Source organism: Grampus griseus (assembly GCF_964374135.1).
Source record: "Grampus griseus genome assembly, chromosome: 1".
In the NCBI taxonomy this organism is placed as follows: Eukaryota; Metazoa; Chordata; class Mammalia; order Artiodactyla; family Delphinidae; genus Grampus; species Grampus griseus.
The window spans coordinates 143,274,504-143,287,076 of record NC_139017.1 but is presented as its reverse complement, the minus strand read 5'-3'; the positions used below and the strand labels follow the sequence as shown (position 1 = coordinate 143,287,076).

Sequence of the window (12,573 nt, the reverse complement as noted above, 5' to 3'; positions counted from 1 at the left end):
TTAGGCTGGGGGGGTCACCCCCACGTCAGTGACAGTGAAGTCCAAGGGCTAAAGAAGGGCATGTGGGCAAGGGCCCAGAGAGAGGCTCCCAGGACCAGCTGTCAGGAGACCCCTGGGAATAGGCTTGAGGCACTTTCTGGGCTTGTTTCCTCCTCAGCAACGTGAGGGCAACACCCTATATCCTGTCTAAGCCCGTTCACAACTCCAAGGCTCCAAGTTCTAGAGAATTTTTCCTGTTAAATCCATCTTGTGTTTATTCGTGGAATGAATGAAAGAATGAATACTCAAATGAAGAGGTGAGTCAGCCAGCGAAGTCTCTCCAACAGCTTCTTATGCCATCTTGCTGCTGCTCCCGCCCTTCTGCCCCTACCCTCCACCGGCTGCACCATTACAACTCCTCCTGCCAGAGGACCTGCTCGCCACTCCGAGGTGCCCCTCGGGCTCAAGAGGTCAGGCTCTGGCTCTCTGCCCTCTCCCATCTACAGACTGTAGGATCCCAATGCCTGGGGAAGTCAGCAATGATTCTTTTTAAAACTGAGCATCCCTGACCTGTGGATGGTCCAGCACCCAAGATGGACAAAGATCCTTGAGATGGGGCCCCTGGCAAGCTGGAAGGGAGAAAATACACAAGGGGAGGCCTCCAAGAGCAACGCTTGAGCTGGGCGCAGGGGGCGGGCAAGGATGGTGCAGCCCAGGCCACGCATCAACCCCAGGCTGGAATGTGCTGCTGAGAAGCAAAGAGGGTCTTTCAGTCCCTTCCTGGCTCTTCTCTGCCTTGTTATAGGTTTCTTGGGGGTGTGTACAGTGCAGGAGCCGGCACAGCAGGGGGTGTTTTCCCAGACTCAGTCAGAGAGCCTTCCACCTTCAAATGTTAGCCCCTTCCCCAAAATTCGGTACACTGCATTTCAATCACATGCTTACATGTTTACCTCCATCACTACGCCCTCCCCAGCTTCCAATGTCTTAGTCTTCTTTGTATCTCCCCAAGTTCCTAAGCCCAGAAAGCATGTGGTCAATGTGAGCTGACTGACTGAATGAACAAATACATATGTAACTCCTTTGCTCTTCTATGATACAAGACCTTGAGAGGCAGAGAAGTTGGTTAACCTACTCAAGGTCACACAGCCAATTACTGGTTAGGAGAGTCAAGAGTTAAAAACCAAATCAGTCTCTGTCTTAGCCCCTCCACGAAATGGTATGAAAAAGGAGCTAATGGTAATTCAGCATCAACAGAATGCCAGACAGTATGCTGTGTATCCCTATGCTGTGAGACGGGCGTTATTATTTCCATTTTACGGATGAGCACACCAAGTCTCAGAGAGGTACCCTCTGCCTAGATTGCTCCTTGCTCTTCCCACCCGCTCACCCCTGCCTGGATAACAAAAATGCATCCTTCAGGCTCCAGCTTAGAAGTCGCTTCCTTCAGGAAGCCTTCTTCCCCGATCCCCCAGATTCGATGGATGCCGCTCCTCTGCTGTCCCGCAGCAGAGCTTCTAGCCCTGTGCTGGCACTGTGTCAGTGGCTGTCTCCCGGATCAAGCTTTGAGCCCCTCAAGGGGAGTGGGCGAGGGCGGTATCTGAATGTACTGCCCTTTAACCACTAGGCAAAATGCCTGGCACGCAGCAGAGACCAGTAAATGTTTGCGGAAGAAGGGAGGGAGGAGGGAAGAACGCAAGCAAAGAAGGCTCCCAAAGCCACAGCGTTGGGAAGTGGGGAAGTTGGGTTTAAATCCAGCCCTATCTGGTTCCAAAGACTGGACTAGAACAGACTAGACTACAACCACGAAAACATACAAGCTCCCCTTAGAGGAGGGAGCCTTTTAGTACACTCTTGTGGATTTATCTTAGAACGTGGCACATTATCATTTTCTGATTAACAAGGGCTCATCGATGGACGTTAAGCTTTCACAGGTCACGGAGAGCAGGTGTGATTTTCTGGGACACCCATGGTCCCTGGAGCAGAAGGCACTGCACATAGTGGGTGCTTTACGCATACTTGTGTCTTGAGCTGATTTACAGTCAGTCCATCCCACTGTGATGACGACAGTGCCTCAGATCAGAGAAGAGCCAGCCACCGGCCCTCAAGACGACATGCAAGGCCTGTGGGGTGGGAGTGCCTGGAATGATCAAGACACTGAAACTATGGCCGGGGCCAAGTTTGTCTAAGTGTTTTAAGACTAAAGAGGAACATGCTGATACAAAAGGCAGTGTCTTACTGCCCCAGAGGGTTAGGAGTGGCTTCTGGAGTTTAAACTCAGGTCATCATCATACAGAACAGGCAGTTTCCCTGGGAGCTGAAATAATGACGTGGAGAGTTTTGTTGTTAGTATGCTTTGTTCCCCTCCCACCCTCCACCCCAAAGAAGTTTACAGAAGGCGTAGCATACAGAGTGCAAGGAAAATAAAAATTCATCCGAAGACCAGGAAAACACTTTTTCTCTCTGAAAACCTCAGTTCTCTTCCGCCTCCCACCCCGACTCCAAGATCAATACAGTTTTCACACTTTTTTATAGTTAGGGTTTCTCTTTGAGATTTTATTTTGATAAAAAAATTTTAATAAGTTTTTACGTCGCACACCGCATGTGACCTCTGGTGTCACTGTGCGCCTCTAGGGGCTATGATTTGGCAGAACGGCCAAGGCGGAGTCAGGGGGTGGGGGCATGACTAGCCTAGGAGGGGATACGGTTCGAGGTGAGCTCTGCCTCTGCCTCCCCAGGTGACTCTGCCTAAGTCCCAACCTCAGCTTCCTTCTCTGCGACAAGGGCATGAAAAGGCCTCTTGACCGACTCCCTAGGCCACCCTGAAGATCTACTGAGGCACTGCCTTGGGGACATACTCTAGGTAGTAAAAGGCACCTGTAAATCTAAGTAAGGTAGCACTTCTGTCTGAACATCAAAGAGAAATGAGGCTCTACATGTCAGTCTGTTATCTAGATAACACAAACCTCCCTTCTTGAGTATGAAAGTGCATTTGATTTAAACTTCGGGGATGGCACTTGTGTCTCTAGACTAGGTTCTTCCCTTTTTGAAGCCAAGAACACTGATGCAGGCTTATTAATGACTGTCCGCAGGGCACGTGGAGGCTATGAACTTGGGTTATACTGATTTGCTCAATACTGACTGGCCTCTAGTTTGTACAGTCCTGGATTCTTGTGTTCTGAAAGAGCGTTTCTGTCTTTTTCTCTCAGGTAAGGAGTCATTTCTCCCTGCTGGCAAAGCTGCTCCCTTTCAGATTTCCCTTGATTCCTGCTTCTAAACCACGTCAGATGTGAATATCTAAAAACCTAGTTTGTTAAATTCAGTTGCAATATAAGAGCCTATCAAGTTCTTCTATGAGCAAACCTGAGGAGTTTTATACATCTTTACATTAATCTAAGGTCGTGTGCCTCCCTGCTCAAAACCTTTTTAATTTTTCTCATTCCTACCAAAACAAGTCCAGACACCCCAGGCTGGTATAGTTTTCAAGGCCTTCAATCGCCTGTTCTTAAACTACAGTTGCAGTCTCTCTTCTCAACACCCCAGTGAGACTGCTGCCCTCTGCTTCCTCTTGTGCCTTGAAAGCCCGCCCACCCTTCAAGGCCCACCTCCTTCCCAAAGTCTCCCTCAGTTACAAATAGCCCCGCTCCATCCTTTGAACTCTCCTGTCATCTTATCCACGTCTCTCCTGCGGCACTGATCACTTTCTGACTTAAAAGTAGTACATTTGCCGGGATGCTGTCTAGCTCTCTTTACTATCCTGAAACCCCCTTGGAGAGGTTTACTATTACCCCTGGTCCTGCCTCTTGCCACATGGATGCATAAATGAGTGGTGGCAAATATGCTGCCAGCTCTCATTCTCTGAGCCCCATTTCTTGACGTTGCCCGCTGTGCTCTGAAGAGCTAAGGCTGCCGCACGCCGAAGCTCCTGTCAGATGGGCTCCGAGAGGGGAGTGGCTCTCCCTTGGGGTAACTCTGCCCTTCCCTCGCCTCAGGGAAGCTCGGCCTGCCTGTCCCCGGTGCCCTCCCGGAAGGGGGGCGGCACACGCCATGCCCCCGCGGGGAGTGGCAGGCGGCCCGTGGCGGGAGCACTCACCGCTGCCCAGCCTCAGGAGCAGCACGTCCTGCAGCCTCCGGTTGAGGTCGCGGAGCTCCTTCATCTCGGACACCAGCGCCCCGTACTCCTTGAGCTTCTTAGCCTGCTGAACCAGCTGCCTGCGAGTCCGCTCCAGCTCCTGCTGGAGGTGGCGCATCTCGTCCTGCTGCTGCTGGTAGTTGCGCAGCAGCTCCTCATACAGAGCCCGGGGCACACCGGCGTCCTCCAGACTGTCCATGTCCTCTGGGCCCGGTGAGGCCTCCACGAAGACCTCTTCCGGACATGTGCTGTGGCCCAGGCTCAGGCCGTTCTGCTTCTCCAGCCGGGCCACCACTGCCTCGATGCTCTTGTGCGCCGCTTCACTCGGCTTCCGCCCCTCGGGTCTCTGTGTAGGACAACGAGAATCAGTTCAGGCAAGGGCAGCTGGGACTTTCTTGGGCTGCGGCTCAATATTTCCCCAGACAATCCTAGAATCACAGAACCACAGAACATCAGTGCTTGGAGAAACTTGTGCAGACACGTAGTCAAAGCCCTTCACTTTACAAAGGGGGAAACAGAGGTCCAGAGTGGGGAAGGGTCTCGCCCCAAGTCACACAGTCAGTTAGTGGCAGAAGCAGGACTCTGGTTTCCCAGGCCAGCACTTCTTCCGTTCCATCACTCTGCCTCTTGGGTACATGTTATGATATCATGACTGCCCTCCCCAACTCCCCAGCCTCCCACCCTACCCACAGGGCCCAGGCAGTGATCTGCTCACAGGGAGTATTCAGTGTGTATTTGTGGAGAATTAGTAACAAATCAGGCCAGGCCTAGCCATCCCGGGGGAGCCATCACTCAAATCTCTTCAACAACAAAAACATAAAAGCCCCTCCCCCCTGCTCCCCCCCACACAGAAAAGGGCATTCCACCAAGTGAACTTTTCCTCAGGAACGCTGCAGTTGGGAAGGGTGCTAAGGACTCGAATCTAGGGCAGGAATCATGTCTTACTTTCTGTTCCTCCACTGCCTACTCAGAACTGGCACTTGGCAGGGGCTGGATAAATGTTTACGTAACTGAAAGGTTCAAAGAACGCTAGCACTGGAAGGTTCTTTCTGGTTAACTCCCTCATTTTACAGGTGAGGAAACTGAGGCTCAGAGAGGGGAAGGACTACACTCAGGGTCACACGGTGAGCTTCAGAGTCAGACCCAGAACCTGAAGCCCGACTTAGAGCACCAGGCTCCTTCCCCCACATGCGTTAGCCTCTCCTTGGACTCTGGCCAGGTTGAAGCTCAGCAAGAAGTGGATACAGAGAGGACAGTTTAGTGAGAAGACAATTATCTAGGACTACCCAGGAGCTGGGGTTTCAGCTGCCGGAGGCCAATTCCAGCTCGAGTGGACAGAGCTCCCACTGAGGGGAAGTGGGAGTTAGAGGACCAGTGCAGGAGGGCTGTAGGAGCTCTCCTGACGGGGGCACTTGTGGGAGATGCAGACAGCTGGAGATACCAGATTCCAGACAACTTAACTGTGTCCGGTCAAGCCTGCCTTAACCTCTCAATGAGTTCCTGAAAATTTTGGAAAAAAACAAAAAAAAACATGACTCTGAGATTAGGTTACATGACAAAATCCTATCCTGTCATTTATCCACTGGGATAAAGTGCTGCTGGTAGTCTAGATGAGTTTATTCATTAAATTTATAATGATCACTTTGGATATCCGTCTGCATCACTACACTGTGAGACCACTAAGGGCAGTGACCATGTCTGTCTAATCTCTATGACCCCAGGAACCAGCAAGGGGCCAAGGCCCATAGCACAGGTGCAATGAATGCAGGAACTAAACTCAACTGCATCTTCTGGACTATGCTTTGGGGATGTCCTTGGGCTGTGTCCAAAAGCAGACTGCAGTCAGTGCAGAAGGCATCCCTCTTCCTCCTCCCTTCCTCCAGGGCACCCATCGTACAGAAAAAAACATCTGGCTTATCGAACAAGATATTCAGCAGGCTTACAAGCAAAGGCTGGAGGAGAGCAATTAGGGCGCACACCAAAGGAAATGCAACCTCACGCACAAGTTTTCTTCCAACCCAAGGTCACATTAAGCCCTTTGTCTGAACCTGGCGCACCCCACCTCCTCGTGAGTCCACCCTTAGCTGTTTGGGGGCAGCCTGATAGTGACTGGCTCTGAACTGCTGCCCAAGAGCAGCCATGTTCCTGGAGCCTAGCAGTGACCTCTCCGGAGCTGGAGGCCAGACGGAAATGCACCACTCCCAACCCTTAGCAGCGGTGACGCTGCACAGATGGTACAAACAGGACAGCGCTCCCTGGAAAGTCAGCCAGCAGAGCAAACTCACGCTAGCCGTCCCGAGCCTCTCCCAACGTGAGAAAGGCATGGCCTGTGACACCAGGGGGCATTTACATGGGCAGAGGAGGCCAGACTGGGATTCTTTAGCTCTAAGAAATCTGCAACTGCTGCCCCGTACTTCCAAAGAAGAGGAAAGATTTTGTTACCTTGATGTGTCTAAGCTGTAAATCTTCTTCCCCGTAATCTTTAACTTCCCCATCTTCTTCTACATGATTGAGAGAAAGTTTGGGGATTTTTATTTTCTTCTGCATCACACTGTTTTCAAGGTCAGATTTGTCTTCTAAAATGCATAGCAAGAGAATAAGGTTCATTATGAGTCAAAATGCTCAAAATGCCCATAACCTCAAATACTAGAGAATGTCTGAGGCCAGACCAGTTAAAAAGGAAAAGCAAACAAACCCAAGACATGTTTGTTCCCTTCTACATGCAGGGCTCCCAGTAGCAGCAGTGCAGATCAAACTCTAGGATCAAGGGTATATGCTAAAGGCACCACCATACAAAGCGTTGAAACAGTGCCCAGTGAATTTGCTGAGGGGTTTCCCTAAGTATATCTTCAAGGGTGGCCTTTTATGGAATTCTAGAATCTTGGAACTGGAACGGCCCTTAGATTGCTATCTGGTTTTAACTTAACTAGCACATGAATCCCTCAACAACCGAGATATTTCTAAGCAAATGATCTCCCAGGAAAACCTGGGGGGTTTCTGCCCGCTCAGGTACTGATGAGCATGAAAGGATGATAGCTCTTACGGAGATAAAGCCTGAACTGGAGCTGAGGTACAGCCTCCCCACAGCCCAGACACAAGACAGGCTGAGTTAAGACAGATACAGGAAGAGTAACTAGCAACATTTACTGGTATCAGATAATGAAATGACAGAGTTTGGGGGGCCTCAGTGACCAAGTGGCCCAACTCTCTCTCATCTTACAGGTGAGGATGGAAGGCGCGTGCCCAGGGTGTGAGTCTGAGGAAGAGGCAGGAGTGGGAAACAGGCCTCTGGCATCTCAACCACTGCTTACGTGTGATAACAACACACACTGACGTGCATTACAAACTACAAAAGTGCTACACAAATACAAAGGGATACTACTTCTCCTCACTTTCTTATTCTTTAAACTCAACTTCAGATAATCTGAAAGAGAATTATTTTTCTCTTGCACAGATTTCAAACTTTACTTCCCAGATCTGTCTCTCACTGTAGATGTCAGCAGTAAAAATTCAAAGAGGACAGTTCCAGAGGTAGAAACTCGAACATGCTCTGGAACTGGCCCTTGTGGTAAATACTTTGAGGCCCTGTTTTCTGGGCCTGAACTGGGACTCTGGGAATTACTATTTCTTACTCCTCAAAGGTTCCCACTGCTGCTATATCTTAAATGTAGTTTGTAGCATGTTGCCCAATGCCGGATGTAGCATGTGGCCAGGGAGTGGTTAAGTTCTGTCTCTCAGGGTCTTTATGTGTGAGTGTGTGTGCACATGTATGTGTGTGTGTTGAACATGCTCTTACACTTCCCTCAGTCCAGGCTTCTCTCCTCACAACTTGTTAGCAAAGTTGAAAAGGAAGCCTGTAAGCACCTAACTATTCCAGAATGCAGTCAAATGCCACATCTTCCTGAATGTATCTTAGGAATGGAGCCCCAGCTGGTCAAGGGTGGGACTGCAGTATCAGAGAGGCCTCAGTGGGAAGCTCAGCTCTTCCGAGACAGGGCGCGAGGAGGGAGCAACAAGGTCTTGATCGCATGACCTCAGGTGTCTCCTCTATGAAGAAGCGTGGGGACGACAGCAACAATGCTTCACACACTTAACCACACGGCACGGCTGGTACACACCAGGCACTCAATGAACAGGATGTAAAAGCTGGTATTATCAACAGGCTCAGAATCGTTTTATTTCCCTAAGCATAAGGTGGATAAAGATACAATTAAAATACAAAAACAAAGGAATGACTTAAGAAGGGTATCTAGTGTAAGGAAAATGCCCCCAAAAAGAAGAGGCCGTCTTGTTAACAACCCCTCCTGATCAGAGATGAAAATGCCCTTTCCCACTAGTGGAGCAGCAATCCTAGGCTTCTAGTTTCACAAAAAGGCCAGTTCTTGTTCTTGTTCTCTTTGTACCTATAAAATACACCCAATGGGTGAGGCAAGAACAGCAGCAGGGACCGTGGTCTTTCTAAAAGAGCAGTAGCTCACCTCCTATAAGTCACTGTCCATTCCTTCTAAGTCAAAAAGCTGCTAAAATATAAAACCTAAAGAAGGTGCTCCAAATGAAATTATCCTGAAATGGGATGGGTGGGTGTGTTCACACGTGAAAAAAGAGGGAGAGAAACTGAAAGGGATACAGAGGATGAGAGGGGGGTGCTAGGACTTCTGAATGCGTTGAGGCAAAGCTCCTGGGTCAGCCTTCAGTTTGACAAGGTCAAGGGCAAAAATCTGAGATGCAGCCACCAAACTAGAAATGACAAGCTATGCTCTGCCTCCCTGAGGGGAAGCTCTGTAGCTGAGAATCATGCCGGTACGGAGAGAAGCAGTCATTCAGGCTCACAACACTGGGCAATATTTCAACTGGGAGCAATCCTCAGACCATTTCATTTAACCCTTTCAAAATGGAGATGAGGTTCCAAATGGTAAATCCCTGCATCCGTCTACTCGGCAGTCAGGCCCAGGGATACAGGGGGAGCAAGACAGGCAGGGTTCTCATTCTGGTGAGCACATCATTGCGCAAGGTCACAGAAGTTAGTGCCATAACATGAACAGCATGAGAACTCAGACTGTGCAACCAGAGTTCAGAGCTTTTCCTCCTATGCCTCCGCTTAACATTTACTGAGAATTTACACTTGCAGGATCTGGCTGGGGCCCTGGGGCACTGAGAATGAACACCTGCTTAGGGGACCCAAGATAAAAACCCACGAAAAAGAAAAGCCCTCAAATAAGATTGAGATAAGATCTCAAATACTGAATGTGAATAAGGGGAAAGTAACTGCTGTAGGATCTTGGGGGCAAGGGAGATCACTTTGGTCAGTGTAACCATGGCAGGCATTTGAGAGGAAGGGCCCTTTGAACTAGACCCCTTACTTACAGGGTGGTCTCGAGTAACTTAATTTACTTCTCTGATCCTGTTTCCTAATCTGTGACTTGAAGTAAATAATTCCTACTCACATTGCCAGGATGCCGTGAAGATGATCAATTCTGTGTGTTAAGAACTTGAGCGGAGTGAAGAGCACTTGGACCGTCAGTGTACATAAAAGGACAGCTATTTACTGATGGCAAGAAGAGGGGTAAAGGACAGAAACCAAAAAAGAAAGATTGCAAAAACATTTAGACCGGAATGGTTACAAAAGGTGGTTCAGTTATAGGCAGGAAGAAAAGGTGAGAAAGAAAGTTAAGGTGGCTGGGGCTTGGAGAATAACTGGCCTTGAACGCTAAGGTAAGAAGAGCTGAGGTTCAGCCTGCAGGTGTGGAAAAGTCAGACAGCCTGGATTCCAAGTCCAGTTCTGCTATGTGGTAGGTGTGAGAAGTCAGGCAAGCTGCTGTGTCAATGAGCATCACGGATCTCTTTCCGTAGGAAGGGAGACAGAATATTGACCTCGAGTGGGATCAAATCAGCTGAGTATATGTGCCTTGAAGGCAACAAGAGTGGTACTTATAGCAGATGACAAAGCTCAGCAGAGCCTGTGGCTGGCCCAGGGCTGCTGCAGGCTTGCCCCTGGAGGTGGAGACCTACTCAGCCACCTGGCTTGAGAAGGGAGACACCTGAGAGAGCCTTACTCCCCATATGACGACAGGAGCCCAACTCCCACCGGCTATACCCAAAGCTCCACGCCCCGTCCATCTAACTGGAATGCCCTCTCCTTTCCTTTCTGTTAGACAAACTCCACCTAACCTCCACTCAGCTCCTCTTTCCTCCTCTAAGGTCCCATTACACCTTATACATACCTTCTCTGTAGCCTATTTTCTTACTATGTTGCAATCACCTGTTCTGAGGTCTGCCTTTCCCACGGGGGTGTGGGTAACCACAGGGCAGGGCCCATATCACAGGCTTGGCCATACAGTATAGAGGCTCATCAAAAAAAATGTTGAGTGAAAGAATAATAAAAAGAGGCTATACCAGTAAGCATATGAAAAGATGCTCAAAATCATCAGTCATTAGGGAAATGTAAATCAAAAATAATACTATCAGATATACTTCATACTCACTAGGATGGCTACAATCAAAAAAAGAAAAGAACAGAGAATAAACATAGCAAGTGTTGGGAGGATATGGAGAAACTGGAACCCTCATACATTCCTGGTGGGAATGTAAAATGGTGCAGCCACTATGGAAAACAGCTTGGCAGTTCCTCAAAAGGTTAAACAGAATAACCATACGATCCAGCAGTTCCACTCTTAGGTATGTACTCAAGAGAAATGAAAACATGTCCACCAAAAACTTGTGCACAAATATTCATAGCAACATTATTCATAATAGTCAAAAGGTGGAAACAAGCCAACTGTCCCTCAACTGATGAATGGATAAACAAAATGTGGTATATCCATGCAATGGAGTATTATTCAGCCGTTAAAAGAAATAAAGTATTGATACTTGCTACAACATGGATGAATCTTGAAAGCATTATGTCAAGTGAAAGAAGCCTGACAAAAAGGCCACATAATATATGATTCCATTTATATGAAATGTCCAGAATAGGTATATCCACAGAGATAGAAAGTAGATTAATGTTTTCCAGGGACACAGGGGAAAGGGGCAATGAGAAGTGACCACTTAATGGGTAACAGGGATTTCTTTTTGTGTGATGAAAATTTTCTGGAATTAGATAGTGATGATGTTTGTAGAACACTGAATTGTACACACTCTAAAATGGTTAACATGGTGAATTTTGTCTTATGTGAATTACACTTCAATTAAAAAATAGGCTACCACTTTTAGAATGTCTATTAGCGACCAGATGCCACTATACGGCTCTTCACATACATTACTGTACTTCCCAACAACCCTGCAAGCAAGTATTAGCTGCATGCTTTTCCACAGAAGAAGCAATGAGACTCAAAGAGGGCCTAAAGCCACCCAGATGCGAAGGCACAGAGCCAGGATTCGATCTAGATCTCTTTGCCCCCCAAGCCCACGCTCTATTCTCTCTAAAAACACATGCTTGAAATATGGTTGAGCCATATTCATAAATGCTGAACGAATGAATGATGGCTCTAGATAAGGACATCTAACTTCCCCAGCCTGAAGTTCAAAGCAGAAGACCACTTTACTCCTGCTCTCCTGCCACACCCCTCTGGCCTCAGGAAGCCCCCAGATAGGAGTAACTATCGCCAGGCACAACGAATTAGGTTGTAGGCCAGGGCTCAGGGTTTGAATGGGTCCTTTGAAAGGGTAGGCTGAGCAGTGCAGGAAGGTCTGAGTGACAGAAGTAAGTTCCTGAAAGGAGCAGAAGCAGACAGTCCCTCGAGTCACATGTCCCCTTACCTGGATCCTGGCTGCCCCAGTGCTTGGCCAGGGCGATCTTGAGGCCCCTCTGAGAGGTAACTACCTGCTGGCTCCATCCTAATGCCCATCACCCTCCTCCCTGTGCCATGCTCCCTGGATGAGGGCTCAGGAAGATCTGAGGCCTCCACTTGTCCTTTTCTGCAGTCACTGGACATTCACTGAGCCCCTGTTCTGTGCTGAGCACTCTGCTAAGTGGTCCTTGTCTTTCGGATCCTTACAACCCAGGATGTGCCAAGAATCCCAACCAGAATAGAAGGTTTGACTTCCTGAGAGATGCTGGCTCATGTGGGGGCAAACCTCCAAGCTCCAGGCCTTCCTAATCCTAATCCCAAATTAAAGGTGGTGCCTCACATTCGCACCTAGTCCACAGAAGATTACGGAACACTCAGTGTCACCGTAAAAAGTGGAAGAACTGGTTGGGAGAGGGAGGCCCAGGATTTAACAAAAGCAGCCCAGTCTTTCCAGTCAGGGAGTCCTGGCTTGGAATTCTGCCTCTGCTACATACTAACTGTGGGAACTTGGGCAAGCTACTTCACCTGTCCGAGTCTCACTTTCATTATCTGTAAAGTGGGGATAATAAACTGTTTTCCAAAAGGCAGTGCATATAAAACACCAAGCACAGTGCCTTTCTTGTCCCAGGTGTTCAGCGAATAGTGGCTGTGAGGCTACCCCTGTGGGCTGTGTCA

The 12,573-nt window shown here is 48.7% G+C and overlaps 2 protein-coding genes across 4 annotated transcripts in view; both read right to left on the bottom strand.

Moving 5' to 3' along the window:
* Positions 1-12,573, bottom strand: part of AGBL4 (AGBL carboxypeptidase 4) — a gene marked incomplete at both ends in the record, with an annotated part of 1,409,253 nt that overhangs the window by 242,782 nt on the left and 1,153,898 nt on the right. The window lies entirely within an intron of this gene.
* The window catches only part of BEND5 (BEN domain containing 5), a gene marked incomplete at both ends in the record, with an annotated part of 47,524 nt that overhangs the window by 25,456 nt on the left and 9,495 nt on the right, over positions 1-12,573 (bottom strand). The window contains 2 exons of one of the 2 annotated variants that reach the window (XM_082679135.1): positions 4,070-4,454; positions 6,551-6,684. In XM_082679135.1, coding sequence (XP_082535261.1) covers positions 4,070-4,454; positions 6,551-6,684 — 519 coding nt within the window. Of the gene's footprint in view, positions 1-4,069; positions 4,537-6,550; positions 6,685-12,573 lie in introns of those variants that run through there. The other variant, XM_082679136.1, reaches the window with a different exon arrangement.